At 49.1% G+C, this 15,802-nt stretch overlaps 1 protein-coding gene across 7 annotated transcripts in view; it reads left to right on the top strand.

Annotated features, from left to right (window-relative positions):
* The window catches only part of DIP2B (disco interacting protein 2 homolog B), a 221,850-nt gene extending 207,577 nt beyond the window's left edge, over positions 1-14,273 (top strand). For all 7 annotated transcript variants that reach the window (XM_072765309.1, XM_072765314.1, XM_072765313.1 and 4 more), the window contains 7 exons: positions 421-591; positions 1,585-1,646; positions 2,791-2,848; positions 4,968-5,042; positions 5,903-6,080; positions 8,197-8,320; positions 10,180-14,273. In XM_072765309.1, the coding sequence (XP_072621410.1) occupies positions 421-591; positions 1,585-1,646; positions 2,791-2,848; positions 4,968-5,042; positions 5,903-6,080; positions 8,197-8,320; positions 10,180-10,432 (921 nt within the window). In that variant the 3' untranslated portion in view covers positions 10,433-14,273. The remainder of the gene's footprint in view (positions 1-420; positions 592-1,584; positions 1,647-2,790; positions 2,849-4,967; positions 5,043-5,902; positions 6,081-8,196; positions 8,321-10,179) is intronic.
* The last annotated feature ends 1,529 nt before the right edge of the window (positions 14,274-15,802 follow it).

The following is a 15,802-nucleotide window of genomic DNA, read 5'->3' as shown; positions in this document are numbered from 1 at the left end:
TCTATGTTAATTGAATTTAAATTTTAAAAAATAATAGAGAATTATGATCCTAAGAAGGATAAAAAGAAGTAAGATTCAGTCTCTGGAATGCTAGATCTCTTTTTCTCTCAATCCCCTCTCTCCATTTTGAAATAGGAAGACATCTAAAGTACAGAAATGGGGAGGTATAAAAATGGGTCCCTGAAGAATCTAAGGTTTTTAGATGAAAGAGGAAAGAGATAGAGAATGAACAGATTCACCAGTGGGTAGTAATGTTAGTGGAATGCGTTGGCATTTGGCATTTCTTTTCCCTGGGCGTCTGAGATGAGACTACACCGTTCCTTGGCTTTTCCTGACTGGAGAGACAGAACAGTGGCCCTGCCTATTCAGTCCTTTTTGCATTCCTACTAACTTCAGCTCCCTACCGTTGGTGTCTTACAGACCAGAGGAATCAACCTCTCCTGCATCCGGACATGTGTGGTTGTGGCTGAGGAGCGGCCCCGCATCGCCCTCCAGCAGTCCTTCTCCAAGCTCTTCAAAGACATCGGGCTGTCCCCTCGGGCTGTCAGCACCACTTTTGGATCAAGAGTCAACGTAGCGATATGTTTACAGGTGATGATCATGAAATTCCTTGATGGTCAGGGGAAGAGAAGCGTGTGGTGCTCCACAGCCGAGGCTGCGCAGCCAGCCAGCCTGGCACGAGCCCGGTTCCACTTACCTGCTCTGGGGCCGCGGGCTTCGCCTGCCTCACTTGGCGCACCTACAGGGTGAAGATAATAGCATTGTTCTTCACAGGCTCCTTCTGTGGGATCACCCCCTTACTAGGGGCATGCCCTCGGGCCACGCCTGGCAGCTGAACGCCGATTTCCACGTTTCTTGTAGTAGTTTAATGGTACATAATGATGAATCAAGATTTTTGACTCCTCTTTGAATTTTATCAATATCTTATATTTACCTTATGTTTCTCTGTCTCCTCCCCCCCCCCTTTTTTTTAAACAAAGAAAGCACAAATAAGTCTGTATTCTTTTCTTCAGCCATATGGCCAGATTGCCATGTTATTCTTGGTGGGTAAATAACGAGAAGAACTAAGTGATTTTCTGTGGCTTGGGGACTCATATGGTAAATACAGGCATGGACGAGAGTGAGAGTAAAAGAAGATGGCAGCCATGGGTGGGTGCTTTCAGGGCTTCTGTGACCATGGGCAAGTGACTTTCAGGTAGCATCATGGTGATTTACCCATGGAGCCCATCCCAGGCTCCCTGCCATTCGCCTAGGCCAGTGTTGGTTTTGAAAATCCGGTGGATGCCGGCCGGTCTCGTGTCTGCCTTAAGTCCAGGGAGGAAGCCCCTCCTCAGCCTGGTAGCCTCTCAGAGGCTTCTCCCAGCCCCGAGACCAGGCCCTGGCCTACTCTCTCAGGGGAGGGAGGGAAAGAAACACGAGGCCGTGAGTCTCTTTCAGGTGTTGACTGCAACCCTGCCTCATCTGTTTTGAGCTTTCAGAACAGAGTGTGGATTTTCCATACATATGGCTAAATTATTTCTTGATTTGAGAATGTGAAATATGGAAATACATAAATAAACAATGCATTGATTTCTTTTTCTTTAGGGAACTTCAGGGCCTGATCCAACTACTGTGTATGTAGATCTGAAATCATTGAGACATGACAGGTACAGTAGATTTATTGTGCTCATTCCCTATTGGAGTTTCTAAGCATGAAAAATTTCCAAGCCTGGAAAAAGCTGGCTCTCTCCCTCATCCCTTTTATGTGTATCTTCCCGGGAGGGATGGGAAGAGGGAAGGAATTTGTTTTTATTAACACCTGATAAGGGGGATCCCTGGGTGGCTCAGTGGTTTAGCGCCTGCCTTTGGCCCAGGGCGTGATCCTGGAGTCCCGGGATCGAGTCCCATGTCAGGCTCCTGGCATGGAGCCTGCTTCTCCCTCCTCCTGTGTCTCTGCCTTTCTCTCTCTCTCTTCCTCTCTCCTCCCTCTCTCTCTCTCTCTGTGTCTATCATAAATAAATCTTTAAAAAAAAAAACCACACCTGATAAGATTTACACTTGTAAGAAGAAAGCTTTAATTCTCATAGTTGCTATGCTGTTCTTTAATATTAAAGAGTAATACTTAGTTCCTTCCTGTGTAGAAATATTTTGTGATGTTTGATATAAACTGAACTAAAATGGATAGGCTCTTTGCTCTGGGAGTTTAAAAATAAAAGATGGAACAGATAAGATAAATGAGGCAGAGTAGAGTTTTTGAAACCACACTTTATCCAAACCCCAGGAGTAAAAGCTCTCCTCCTCATCAGCTTACAGGGGAAATGTTAGCTATGTCCCAAGGTGAGCACCGGGCCCTAGGGCTCTGGGACCTTTGCCCAGGCCCCACTGACCTCAGTGGCATTCACTGACGTGCCCCCTGGCACTGCCCCAACCCGCACAGGGAGAGCACAGTGGGTCTCAGCCTGAGGAGAATTTGCCCTCCAGAGGACCTTTGACAATGTCCACAGCCGGTTTGGGTTGTCACAGCAAAAGGGTTGCTACTGACATCTAGTGGGTAGAGGCCTGGGATGTTGCTAAACACCCTACAACGCACAGAATAGGTTAGCCCCTCACTAAAAATTATAAAAGCACATTATCTGACCCAAAATGTCATAGTGCTGAGTCTGAGAAATTCTGCTGTAGCATGAGAAGGAGACACAAAATAGAGGCCTTAGGAGGGCAGTTATGTAGCTGTAGCAGACACGGTGCAGCTAGTTTTTCGTGTGTGTGTGTGTGTGTGTGTGTGTGTGTATAGTGAATATTGTTCTTCTGCAGGGTTCGTCTTGTGGAACGGGGTGCCCCCCAGAGTTTGCTCCTCTCAGAGTCTGGAAAGGTAATTTGTTCTATTAACCTTTGGAAGGTGGTCTGCCTGGGGAAATGGTTCATTTCATTTTTTATTTATTTTATTTTATTTTTAAGATTTTATTTATTTATTCATAGAAGACACACAGAGAGAGGCAGAGACACAGGCAGAGGGAGAGAAACAGGCTCCCTGCAGGAAGCCTGACGTGGGACTCGATCCCGGGTCTCCAGGATCACACCCTGGGCTGAAGGCAGTGCTAAACTGCTGAGCCACCCGGGCTGCCCTATTTTTTATTTTTTAGGTGGTTCATTTTAAAGAAATCCGAAGCCTAGAATATATTAGCACCCAGGGCAAGCCTTGAGTGAATTCTGAAGATAAATCAAGAATTTCACCTTAGCTAATACTTTTGAATTCATATGAGTACATAGATAAGAATTCTAGATTTGAACTCTCTTCATTTCCACAGATTTTTTTTATCCAACTGACACCTTATTCTATTTTGACAAATCAGCAAAATTCAGTGTTCATTACATTCAAAGTGAAGGGGCGAACAACACTTAGAAAGAGGCAGTCCTGGCTTTATAAATGCTACAAGGAGGAAAGTAGGTGGCAGTGGGGCGGTGCGGTTGCAGATCAGGGAAGGCATACATGTGTTTAAAGCTGAAAGAGAAATCAAAACGGGGAAGGGATTACGGATATAGAGAGTGCGTGTCTCTGGGGAGAAGATTTCTTAGATTAGGTTGAGGCTTTAAAATGTTCAAGAGCAAAACAAATAAAAATAAAAAAATAAAATAAAATGTTCAAGAGCAGACACAGCTCTTTGGAGTCCCTTTGGGCTGCTGTCACGGAACACCATAGACCGGGTGGCTTATAAAGAACAAACATACTCCTCACAGTTCTGGGGACTGGGAAGTCCAGGATCATGGCACAGCAGGTCCTGGCGAAGGATTTGTGTTCAGAGTTGGCCATCCTGTCGCTGTGTCGTCACGCGGTGGGAGGCCCCAGCTCCTGATACCATCACCTTGGGGGTTTAGGTCGATTACATAGCGCGTGACTGTTGGAGGGACCCAACATTACGTCTGTAGCAGCTCTGAACACTTCACTGAGGGTGATGGAACATCAGCATAAGCTGGCGAGTTTCTCATTCTTTTGAAGAGAGAGGGACGATGCCTCCGAATTCCTTCTAGTAATTCTGAAAGGCAGAGGGGGCGATTCTTTTTTTTTTTTCTCTTTTTTAGAGGGGGCGATTCTAAAGAAAGCAGGGGATCGGGCAGCCCCGTGGCTCCGCGGTTTAGCACTGCCTTCAGCCCAGGGTGTGATCCTGGAGACCTGGGATCGAGTCCCGTGTCGGGCTTCCTGCACGGGAGCCTGCTTCTCCCTCTGCCTGTGTCTCTGCCTCTCTCTGTGTGTCTCTCATGAATAAATATAATCTTAAAAAAAAAAAAAGAAAAGAAAGCAGGGGATCGTGCGTACCCCATCAAGCCGCAGATCCGGTCCCTGGGGCACTAACTCCAGCTCCTCTCTGCCGTTTGAACTCTTCCAAGTGGAGTCGGGCAGGTCTTCCCACCTTGTCACATCTCCACCTGCCTCAGCTCGTGGCTGGGCGCCCTAGAAGCCTTAGCGCGGTGCCCCACCTCGCCCAGCGCGTCTTTTCTCTTCCTCCCTTGAGGTCTTCGATGTGGGAGCCTACGTAGTCGTCGCAGCGCTCCTCAGCTGGCCCCAGACCCTCGAAACCCAAGATGGAAAAGGAGGTCCCAGGGGCAGCAGATGGGAGGCCGGAGAAGCCGTGGGCCCCTCTTGGCGCCAGCCCCGGCTGCTTTCCTCTCCTGAGGGAGATCCCAGGGGCAGGCCCATTCTCCTGCCAAGGCCCGTCCCCGTCCCCCGGCCGATGCCTCACGTCTCCCCGCTGCCCTTCCTGCTCTAGGGGGTTCAACTGCCGCGCTCCAGTGGGCAGGGCCCGTGAGGAGAAAGGGCGGTGCTTGACCGGGGCCTGCTCTCCCGTCCTGGGCCTCCCTGGTTTGCCGGGAGGACGGATCTCCCCGCCTCCGGCGTCCACCGGGGCAGCGCAGCGGGCACCGGCGCCGTAGCCGCGGCCTTGGCCTGCGTGTGCGGGGCCTTAGAGGTGGTCCTCTGTCTCCCTCGCGCTCAGATCCTGCCCGGCGTGAAAGTGGTCATCGTCAATCCCGAGACCAGAGGGCCTGTGGGGGACTCTCACCTCGGAGAGGTACGTGCGGATTTCCGGCCTGCTCTGAGGTGGGCACTACGGACTCCGGGGCGCGCCTTCGGGAACCCGTGAGCCCGGCTTCCTTAGCGGCTCTTCCGCTGCGAATCGTCATCTTTTAAAAGGGCTTTAATCTTCTCCGCGAGGCCCGAGGCGAAGAAGAGGGAGCCTGGGAGCGGGACGGAGGGCGGACGGGGCAGCCGGGCGGGAGCGCGCCGGCGCCTGCAGGAACATGGGCGCGTCCTCCCTGCCCCCACCTGTCGGGAGCCCGAAGGAGCCACAACTACTCAGTGTTTTAAAAAACGTGGAGATTTTATATTCTGTTCTAAAATGTATCCGTATCTGTATTCGTAGCGATACATTTTTTTAAAGACTTAATTTTTCTTCCCTCGGATGTTTGAGGGGCAGCGAGGGCTCACCCCGTAGTTTGCCACAGGCGGCCCGGCCTGCCGCTTAGCAGCCCCTGACTAGCGAGCCCGGGGCCTCAGTTTCCTCATCCGTAAAAAAATAATCGCACCCGCCTCACCCGCCTCGTGAAATCGTGCGACAGCGAAGTATGTTCTTGCCCATCTCTGGGGCGCACGGGCCAGCGCCCGTCGCTCGTGGGTTCTCAGGAAATGCCAGTGGCGACTGTCGGGAGTTCCAGGCCCCGCGCTCTTCCCGGGGGCCTTGTGCCCGCCGCGTTCGTGGGGCCCGGGGCCGCGCAGCCCCGCAGGCAGCACCGGTGCGCTGGGCCAGCACGGCGGGCGCCTGTGCGCTGTGGGCGGACCCAGGGGAGTCGTTGAAAGGTGATAAGCGCCCGGGAGTGAAGGGCGCCGCCCTGCGTGTTCCCGGGAAACGCGACCGACCCCCTTTTCTTGTAGATTTGGGTGAACAGCCCCCACACGGCCAGCGGCTACTACACCATCTATGACAGCGAGACCCTTCAAGCCGATCATTTCAACACCCGCCTGAGCTTCGGGGACGCTGCCCAGACGCTCTGGGCTCGGACGGGATACCTTGGTTTTGTCCGCAGGACGGAGCTCACCGCGGCCACCGGAGGTAGCTCCCCCGCCGGGCTCCCCCTTCCACGCCCCCGCGGCCTGTCCCCTGCAGCCTTCCCCCCGCGGCCTGCCCCCCACGGTCCCCGGGGCCTGGCCCCTGCGGCCTGCCCCCCACGGTCCCTGCGGCCTGGCCCCCATGGCCTGCCCCCCACGGTCCCCACGGCCTGGCCCCCGCTGCCTGTCCCCTATGGTCCCCGCGGCCTGGCCCCCGTGGCCTGCCCCCCACGGTCCCTGCGGCCTGTCCCCATGGCCTGCCCCCCACGGTCCCCGCGGCCTGTCCCCCATGGCCTGCCCCCCATGGTCCCCGCAGCCTGTCCCCCACGGCCTGCCCCCCACGGTCCCCGCGGCCTGCTCCGCGCGCCGGGGCGACTCCCTTCTGCGACTCCTAAGCCCGCACAGGCGTTTACATTCCTGTGGGCCCGGCCCACAGGCCGCGGGCACGTCTGGCCAAGGGTCAGCACCGCCGCCTGCCCCAAGGCCCGCGGCCGTTCCACCCTGGCACGCTCAGGACGCTGCCCTGGTCCCCGAGAGCAGGCGTCAGTGCGGAGGAGCCATCTTGCCAGGCTCTGTCCCTTGCGTCTGGTGTTGGAGGCGAGACTGCTGCTCACCGGGGGAAGGCGGCCCGAACCTTCCACCCAGTGGCTGTGCGTGCGGGCCTCGCCGCTGCGGGCCTCGAGCCCTCCGTCCTGGCGGCAGGTGGCCACACGGGCTGCACCGTCACGGCAGCAAGGATCAGATAAGGCACTTGCCCCGGGATCCCTGCATCTGCTCCACAGTGAGCGGCGTCCCTAGTTGCCCCACGTCTCAGGGGAGGCGGGATAGTGTAGTGGGGGAGACGGAGGTACCCCAGCAAGTGCCTGGTTTGGGATCCTCCTCCGCCATCTGCTTTGTGAGTCTGAGCGACCACAGAGCCTCCCCGCAGCCACCTGGACAACAGGAATGACCAGGTTTCCCCGCTCGCGGAAGCGACGTGAGGGTCCCCGCTGTGCCTCTGTCCTGCGAGCTAGTCGGCTCTTCATGAGCTCTTCTTAGGGGTGGGGATCTGCTGGACCTCAGCCTTCTCTCTCCAGCAGCTCCTGGCGCTTTGTTTGCTCAGTTTTCCTGAAAATACCATATTCCATGGACCTAGCAGAGTCATCTCTTCAAAGCACGGTCTCTGCATAGACATAAGCCATCTGTGTGGCCTTATGTACGTGCTGTGTGCGTATAATTAAAAGAGGAGGGCACCCAGGGGGCTCAGTCGGTGAAGCGTCTGCCTTCGGCTCAGGTCATGGTCCCGGGGTCCTGGGATTGAGCCCCACATCAGGCTCCCTGCTCAGTGGGGAGCCTGCTTCTCCCTCTCCTCCTGCCTGCTGCTCCCCTTGCTTGTGCTGTCAAATAAGCAAATAAAAATATTTTAAAAATATATATCTCTGCCATGTTCTAGCCAGATTAGAAACCCTGCTAATAACCAGGACTAGTCTGTCCGCGCTCTGCAACCCCAGTCCCTGTATCTGGACTCCTTGCAAAGGTTTAGGAGCAGCAGCGTGCACTCCCCTCTTCTCACTCTCACAGCCTCTCTCCCCGCTCCCCCCACCCCAGCTGTCATCTGGCTAATTCCTTTATCCAGAGGATAAAAGCTCAGCCTAGTTTCTGCTTTTCCCCCTCTGAACCCAGAGCCAAGCACAGGGGGTGTGCACACTCCTCGCACGAGGCTCAGCAGTCACCCTGGAGCACCTGTGGGGTGTCTGCTGCTGGCCCCCCTCCCCCCTTGCTGGACAGTAAGTGTCTTCAGGCAGGAATCACGTTTCCATCTTCCCAGCACTGGACACAGTTCCGGGGACACAGTGCCCTAGTCATGGCTAAGGGCTGGGTTGGGTTGGGTTTGTTAGCACTTACAAGGTCCAGGCATCGCGTCCCCTCCCTACACGGATTATCCTGACACTCAGCCACCTCTCATTCTCCGCCTCACCAAGGGGTAGACGGGACCAGAGACTAAGGAGTTTGCTCACAGTCTCGCAGCTGGTGAGCAGTGGGGTCAGGACGTGGCCAGCAGTCCGGCTTGGCGCCCTCGACTCCCGCGTTGCATTGCGCTCGTTACGTGTGATGAACCACGGTTCTCTTCTTCCCGCCAGAGCGTCACGATGCGTTGTATGTGGTGGGAGCCCTGGATGAGACGCTGGAGCTGAGGGGACTGCGGTACCACCCGATCGACATCGAGACCTCGGTGTCCCGCATCCACAGGAGCATCGCTGAATGGTAACGTCCCTCCTGGGATGGGCTCCCCCACAGCGTAGTGTCCCTTAGGCCTGACTCGTGGTCCACGTCTGTCCCCAGTGCAGGCCCACAACCCCAAGGAGGGTAAGAAAATCAGCGGACGCCTCTTTGTTGTCGTGGCGCCGTCTGCTGTGGCAGATGGGCCCGTGGAGAGACCGAGGCAGGCTCTGGAACTTCTGTGGAGTCGGGTCCTTCCTGCCATTAGATTCTTAACCTCGGAAGAGATCTAGCTCTGTCTCTAGAAAGTCGGCGTCATGTGGTGGAAAGACCCATGACTCTAGACTCAAAAGACCCGACTTGACGCCAGCTCTCCCTCGTAGGCGGCTTTTCTCGTGTGAAGTACTTTCTGTGCTATTTCCTAATTATGGGGAGGATCAAATGGGAATGTGCTTCTCGAACTGTCAAATGGAAAGCAGATGAAAAGGCGCATCGTGACCTCCCCCAGCCTCCCTCTTGATGTAGGAATTCCCTCCACGTTATCCCAGCAAAGAACAGCCAGCCTCACACTGACTGCAACTTCCTTAAAATTAAAATTCTATAGTTTTTACCTTGTGGCTTTCGTTCTGGATTCCTGACAACACAGAATCCGTCCGGTTTCTTTTCTACATTTTTCATGGGCTGTGTCCTTTCTTGGTTGTTGTTGGGGTTTTTTTTTTTTTTTCTTTTTTCTTTTCTCTTCTCTTTTCTTTTCATTTTTCTTTCCTTTTCTTTTTCTAACCCATACTAAATAGCCGCAGTTCTTTTCATGGTGGCTCATGCTTTCTAGATGCTTCATTGTCAGCATCTTCCTCTCACTTTGGTCAGAGTCTCTCCCCGACCCAAACAATGCCCATGAATTATAAGAACAAGACAGAGAAAGGGGGCATCGTCAGCCTCTAATTTTAAACCTTTGACTTTTAATGCAATTAAATATTGCGTAAATGTTTTTTAATGATTGGAATCTGTTTTTTAAAGCTGTTTAACGTTGCATACCACAAGTCAGGCCCTACCTTCTCACCCGCAGTCCCACCCAATGTAAGGCAACTTTGCCTTACGGGACACTATGGGAGAGACACCTGTATGGGGCATTAAGTGCAGATGAGGAGAAGTCCACTCCCTTCCTGTTGGGCCTAAGAGTATTCTCTTTGCCAAAGGTCTTCAGTTGCAAATAACAAACTCTCTTTTAAAAAAAACTTTAAAAATAAAAATTTAAAAAATTAAAAAAACTTAAGCAGGGACCCCTGGGTGGCTCAGCGGTTGAGCATCTGCCTTTGGCTCAGGGCGTGACCCACATCAGGCTCCCTGCATGGAGCCTGCTTCTCCCTCTGCCTGTGTCTCTGCCTTTCTCTGTGTCTCTCTTGAATAAATAAAATCTTAAAAAAAAAAAAAAAAAAAAAAAAAAACCTTAAGCAAAAGATACTTGGCTACCTCAGAGGTTCCTAAAAGTGTCTGTGGATCTCAAGAAAGATAGAAATAAGTGATGGGAAGGCCATCAGGAACCACTGTCCTCACACTTTCTAGAGCCCTCTGGGCATCCACTTCATTCTCCCTTCCCTGAAGAGCCATTCTCTGTGCTTCTCTGGACACCTGGCTACCCCAGAACTTTCACATGGGATTAGTTCATGTTACTAGCTGACAACTTCCAATCCCATTTCCAAACCCCCAAGAGACTGGGGTTGGCTCAGCTGATCAGCTGCGATCGTAGGGCAAGGTCCCATATTGCAGACATGCCTGTGAGCCTTCGGGTTGGATCCAAGAGAGAAGGCACTCTTCGGGGGAATTGGGCTAAGTCTTGAGCAGATACTATAAACGATGCCTGGTAAATGTAGTGACCTGTTAACTGAATGTCATTGAAATTTCAGTGCTGTGTTCACGTGGACCAACCTGCTGGTGGTGGTTGTAGAACTGTGTGGCTCTGAACAGGAGGCCCTGGACCTGGTTCCCTTAGTGACAAATGTGGTCCTGGAAGAGCATTACCTCATCGTTGGCGTCGTGGTTGTGGTGGACCCGGGTGTCATCCCCATCAACTCCAGAGGAGAGAAGCAGAGGATGCACCTCCGCGACAGCTTCCTGGCTGACCAGTTAGACCCCATCTATGTGGCTTATAACATGTAACCAGCCTTGTGGGGACTATAGGGGGCCATCCTGAAAAACCACAAGGACCAAAGACCGGTGACTAGGGGCAAGCTTTCAAATGATGTGAAATAAGCTGAGATGGTTACATTATATCCTTCATCTCATCCTGTGGGACACACAGGAAAGGGGAATCGTGTGGTAGCAAATGAAAAAAATGTTAACAGCCCATCAGTCATGAGCTTTGACATAGCGTGAGCAGCACGTCACTAAAGCAATTACATGCATGTTGCATTTTTTTCATCTGTTGTATATACTTGTATTTTTATCTAATGCTGTTTTAGAATTTTGTAAGGGAGTTTAATGAATTCACACGAAGGGGTAGTCAGAGCTCCACAGTTCCCCGCTCTGTACTGTATTCCGCCATTTTACCGTAGCTGGACATTCTGCAGGTTTTGTTAACGTGGAACTGCTCAGCTTATTTTCTGCTGACCCTTAAGCAAATCAAATAATCCACTGAATATGAGAGTTACTTTATATATATAAATCTTGAGAGTAAAACATTTTGACCAGTGTTTTAAACATGTAAATAAGAATACACACAATTCAGCTTAAAAAAAAAAAGTTGAAGAATTGGCTTGTATAGTCATGACAACAAAAGTAGAAACGTTTCTACTTGGAGAGAATTTCAGTATTCTCTTAATGCAGTGTAATTGAATAGGTAACTAAACAGTGCAAATTGTTGGCAGGTTTCGCTGCACATTGTACGACGTCTCTGTTGGCTAATGTATTTTATAAACTAAAGCTGCCTATGTTTGTTTTTAAAGCTTGCATTCCCAGAATCAGCTTAAGCTTTTAAGAATTCAACCTGAAAAATCTCAGTTTAAAAATCAAAATGCTATGAAAAGGCTAAGCTTCGTTAGATCCCACCCTATCCTAAGGAACCACAATAACTCACTCTGGCCCCCGGTGTTGAAACTGTGTTTCAAATTTAGAGTGACTACATAAGAATGTAGGATTTCCTCTTTTTCCAGGCCCATTGTCAACTGCGTCTACAGTTTATACATGTAGGTTCTCTTTTCGGAAAACTGAAGAGTGTCCTCTGTTCTTCCAGTTCATGGGGGCAGGGATTTTAAGAACAAGAATGACAGGCTGGGAAGGCAGTGGGATCGGCAGTCACGTGAAACTGTAAAGGTGACATAGCTACAGATCTCAAAACTGACCGATTTGGGTTGCCAAAATAGCTAGGCTTATGCTGAAATAGGGGAAGCCTGATGTATGCAAGAAACTCTTTTGAAATAACTGTGGTGCCCAGGCCAAGTGGACTGAGCGTGGGACTGAGTTTGGCCTCTGGCTCGGTTTCCTTTCTTTGGTCTGATACTTCATGTATTTGAATATAGTTGAATTTTATTATTTTTTTCTTACAGAAATATTTTTAAAAATTTAAAAAAAAGAAAAGCTCCAAGTGAACAGAGTTAACTTGTTAAATCAGAATGGTTCTCTTTGACCCACTCTGGTCTATTGTGTAAATATTTATTTAGACTATTTTAATAATACATATTATTTACCCCACTGTAACATCATGTAAACTAAATATGTTTTTAAACAATTTTTAAGACTTGTAATTACCCTGAAAATACGGTTTATAATGCAAAGCCCAGACCCTTTGTCACTCTCGGGGGCTGCCCTTCAGTCTCGTGGCTCCAAGCCACTTTCTTGCCTCCCTTTTACAGAAGCCTCTTTTCCTCCCAGTTTTTTCTCCGCTGAGGGCAGACTTCAAGACATTTTCCAGTTCCAGATCTCTTTTTTGACATATTGGATGGAATTAATTTACACATGATGGAAGAGGTTCTAAGGTGTACAGGAAAAAAGCACTTACATTGGGGCAAGAAATCCCAGTGACTAGCTACGGTTCAGTTTACAAAAAAACCAGCCTGCTTATTTGGAAAGTAATTTTCTTCCAGTAGTTGTTAATGATTCACTAACAAAGCAAGGGATCCTGAGGATTAAATAGTTATAATCTCCATAATCCACAAGTTCCAAGAAAAAAATATAGGCAGAGTCTTATCCCATGGGTTGCTTTAAAAATTCTTACTACACAAGTTAGGGCGTCTGCTGGAAATATAATGTGAGCCACGCCGGTCATTTTAAATTTTCTAGTAACAGCATTTTAAAAAGTAAAAAGAAACGAGTGAAATTGACTTTAGTACATTTTATTTAACTGGCTATATCAAAAATACTATAATTTTCATGTGAAATAAACATGAAAAGTGACAGATATGTAAGTCTTTGAAATCCGGTGTCTCAAGCACATTTCAGTTCGGACTGCCCATATTTCAGGTTTTCAGTAGCCACGTGTGGCTGGTGGCTGCAGGATTGAGCAGAGGGGATCTACACTCATTCTCTCAAATAAGATACTCCATTAGCCTCAGAGTATGGGCAACTCCCAGTTAAGAGGGTCTGATCATCTGGATTTGTAGGTCCTCAGGCCTCTGATTTATCTTTAGTTTCTGCTTTCCGCCTTGTGGCTGCTCTATTGATCTTTTGCATATTCCCCAAAGCCAGAACGAGTTAGTGGAGGAAAGAAAGCTGAGCTGTGTCTTTGGGAGTTTCGTGAGGAACTGCGGTAGAGTATCCTCTGGAAGGGGAAGAGAGTCCAGTCGTTAGCCTGTCCGAGGGGGTCATCTGTAGATTCAGTGCCTAGTCTCTTACAGACTCGGATAGGAGAACTTCCTCTTGATGACACAGTGCTCTCGCCCTTCCCTCATTCAGTAGCACCTTTGTGGTAGGATGGACTCTTGGGGCGGACCCAGAAGGCCATTACTGCTGATAGAAACAGCCTAGCCAAGACTCTGAACACAGTCTGGGTTTTTCTTTTATGCCTGTGAAAAAGAAAATAAGAGCAAGCCTCCCCCCGCCCCCCATTTCAGTTAAGAGAAATCCATTCACCTAACAGCTTCTGAACCTCTTTCTGCCTCTAAATAGAAGTAGTTGAGGTCGATGAGGAAGGGGCTGCCTCAGGAAAATTTGAAGCCCAAGGGATTCTTAGAGCTGCACAGATGTCACCTGCATCACGGAGACCCTGGGAATGGCCGGCATGCTGACGGGCGTCGGTGTGAGTCCACAGCCTTTCTTTGCTTGCTGCCTCAGAAAGGGGGCCGGGTCCAGACCACCACCACCACCACCACCACCACCAAGTCCTTTCCTCACGAAGCTGTGCTGCCTCAGGCTGTTTAGGGACCATTGCCTGTCTACTGGTGATGCGAGTGTGTCTCTTTTCTTTAGTCCCTGGGCAGTGCTTGCTTAACGCTTTTGTTGAATCAACAAAGGGCCCGAGGCCTTAGGTTTTTTTGTTAAGGTCTCTGCCCCAGGCATGGTGCTCAATATCTTGGCCAAATAAATTACTTTCCTTGAATATCCAGCAATCTTTTAGACTAAGCAATGAGGAGTTACCACCTCACCCTCAAACTCCAACATGACCTATGCCTTAGTGTTGTTTTTGTTGTCTGCTTTGATGTAAAAGCAAGAGTATTTGGAGCAAGAGCTGCAGTACTCCAAATACACAATAGGCCTTTTCTTTATCATTCATACAACATTTCTGGTTTAGGTATGTGTAGATGGGCCATGTTGTTTGTCCACAGGAAGAGTGTAAAGGTATAAGAATAATTTTTTAGTCCTAAATGATGTTTTGTTTACTTTCTGTCAAGATATTTACCAGTGTCAAATTCGAACTATAGTACTGTGTAATTATGTATAAAGTTTTTTTATTTATTTGAAATTAGACTAGATATACATTTTTAAATTTAACATCTGGCAGGACAGTGTTCTATTAACTCATTGAATGTGTTTCCTTTGTCTTGTGTTAATAAATATTGATGCTTGATTGTGTTTAATGCTTCACACATTGGGAGGATTGGTAAATTGGAGCTGATAAATTTTAAATTTAACTTAAGATGGAAAGACAAAAAAAAAAAGATGGTAAGACAAAGCTACCTGGAGCGGTCTAAGGAAAATGAACACAAAGATCCGAAGTTATAGTAAATCAGTGCTATAACAGGAAGACAGATCAAGGAACACAAGAGGGTCATTTTGAAAACTAAGAAGCTTTTGTCAGGAACAATTAAAGTTTGGCTTTCCTCCTATCCATGTGGTATATGGTAGTTGTAAACTATGGATCACAAATTTTATTTTTTCTAATTTGTAATGGGGCTGGAGTTCGGCCTTTGCTAACATGTAAGTCATTTGCCCTTCTTTTCTTGGTTTCAGGAAACGATCAGAACCCATCAAATTGTGAGTTCTCCAACATTAAAACTGGTCCTGAACTACTACTGTCCAAGCTATTTAGGTAGCTGGGAACATTTTTTTCCCCTAACATAATATTTATTGGATGCATATCCATTAGGCCCAAGGCACAGCAACAAGAACTGAAGCTACAAAGAGAAAATGAAGTCATTGCTTTGAAGGAGATACAGGAAAACAGCATAATATATTAAGGGTTATGACTAGAGGTGGGGCAGGCACCCACTCCAGTGACGAGGGGGAATAATGAGGAATACAGGCTGGAGCAGGTAACATCTGAATGGAGTTTTGCTTTTTTGTGTTTTGTGGTTTTTTTTTTTTTTTTTTTTTTTTTTTAGAGATTTTGATCCCAGGACCCCGGGATTATGACCTGAGCTGAAGGCAGATGCTTAAGTGACTGAGCCACCCAGATGCCCCTGAACTGAGTTTTGAAGGATGAGACAACCAGATAAAGCAACAAGCAGAAGAGCAAAGTTGCATTTCCTGGGAACTACAATTCATTATTAGGATGGAGGGTCTGAAGGGGGGAAAAATAATTATCTGTGGAGGCTTGAGCCAAGGACAATCACCAAGGGCCTTATGTATCATGCTAGGAATTTTGGACTTTCATCCAGAGGACTAAAAAGGCCATGAGGGGTTGATAGCAAGGGAATAATATACGTGGTATAGAAAATGGATCAGTGTGGGTAGGGAAGGATGAAACCCGAGGCAGGGAGACCAGCTGGGAGGCCTTTGCAGAAATTGCAGTGACAGAGCAAGAGCACTTCAGCCAAGGCAGTGACAGGATGGAGAGGAGGCAATGTGAGCAAACTTGGGAGGTGGTAAGATCTCAGTGGCTGGATATTCAGGGTAAGGAAGGAGGAATCCAAAGTAACTCCTTAGAAAGTTAGGTAGAGGGGCACCTGGGTGGCTCAGCGGTTGAGCATCTGCCTTTGGCTCAGGTCATGATCCTGGGGTCCTGGGATTGAGTCCCACATCAGGATCCCCCAGGGAGCCTGTTTGTCCCTGTGCCTATGTCTCTGCCTCTCCTTCTGTGCTCTCATGAGTAAATAAAATCTTAAAAAAAAAAAAAAAAAATGTAGGGCTGTTTACCAAGTAGGGAACAAAAGAGGA

Source organism: Vulpes vulpes, chromosome 8 (assembly GCF_048418805.1).
Source record: "Vulpes vulpes isolate BD-2025 chromosome 8, VulVul3, whole genome shotgun sequence".
Lineage (NCBI taxonomy): Eukaryota > Metazoa > Chordata > Mammalia > Carnivora > Canidae > Vulpes > Vulpes vulpes.
Note: the sequence above shows the minus strand (reverse complement) of the source record. Positions and strands in the feature narration are given on the sequence as shown.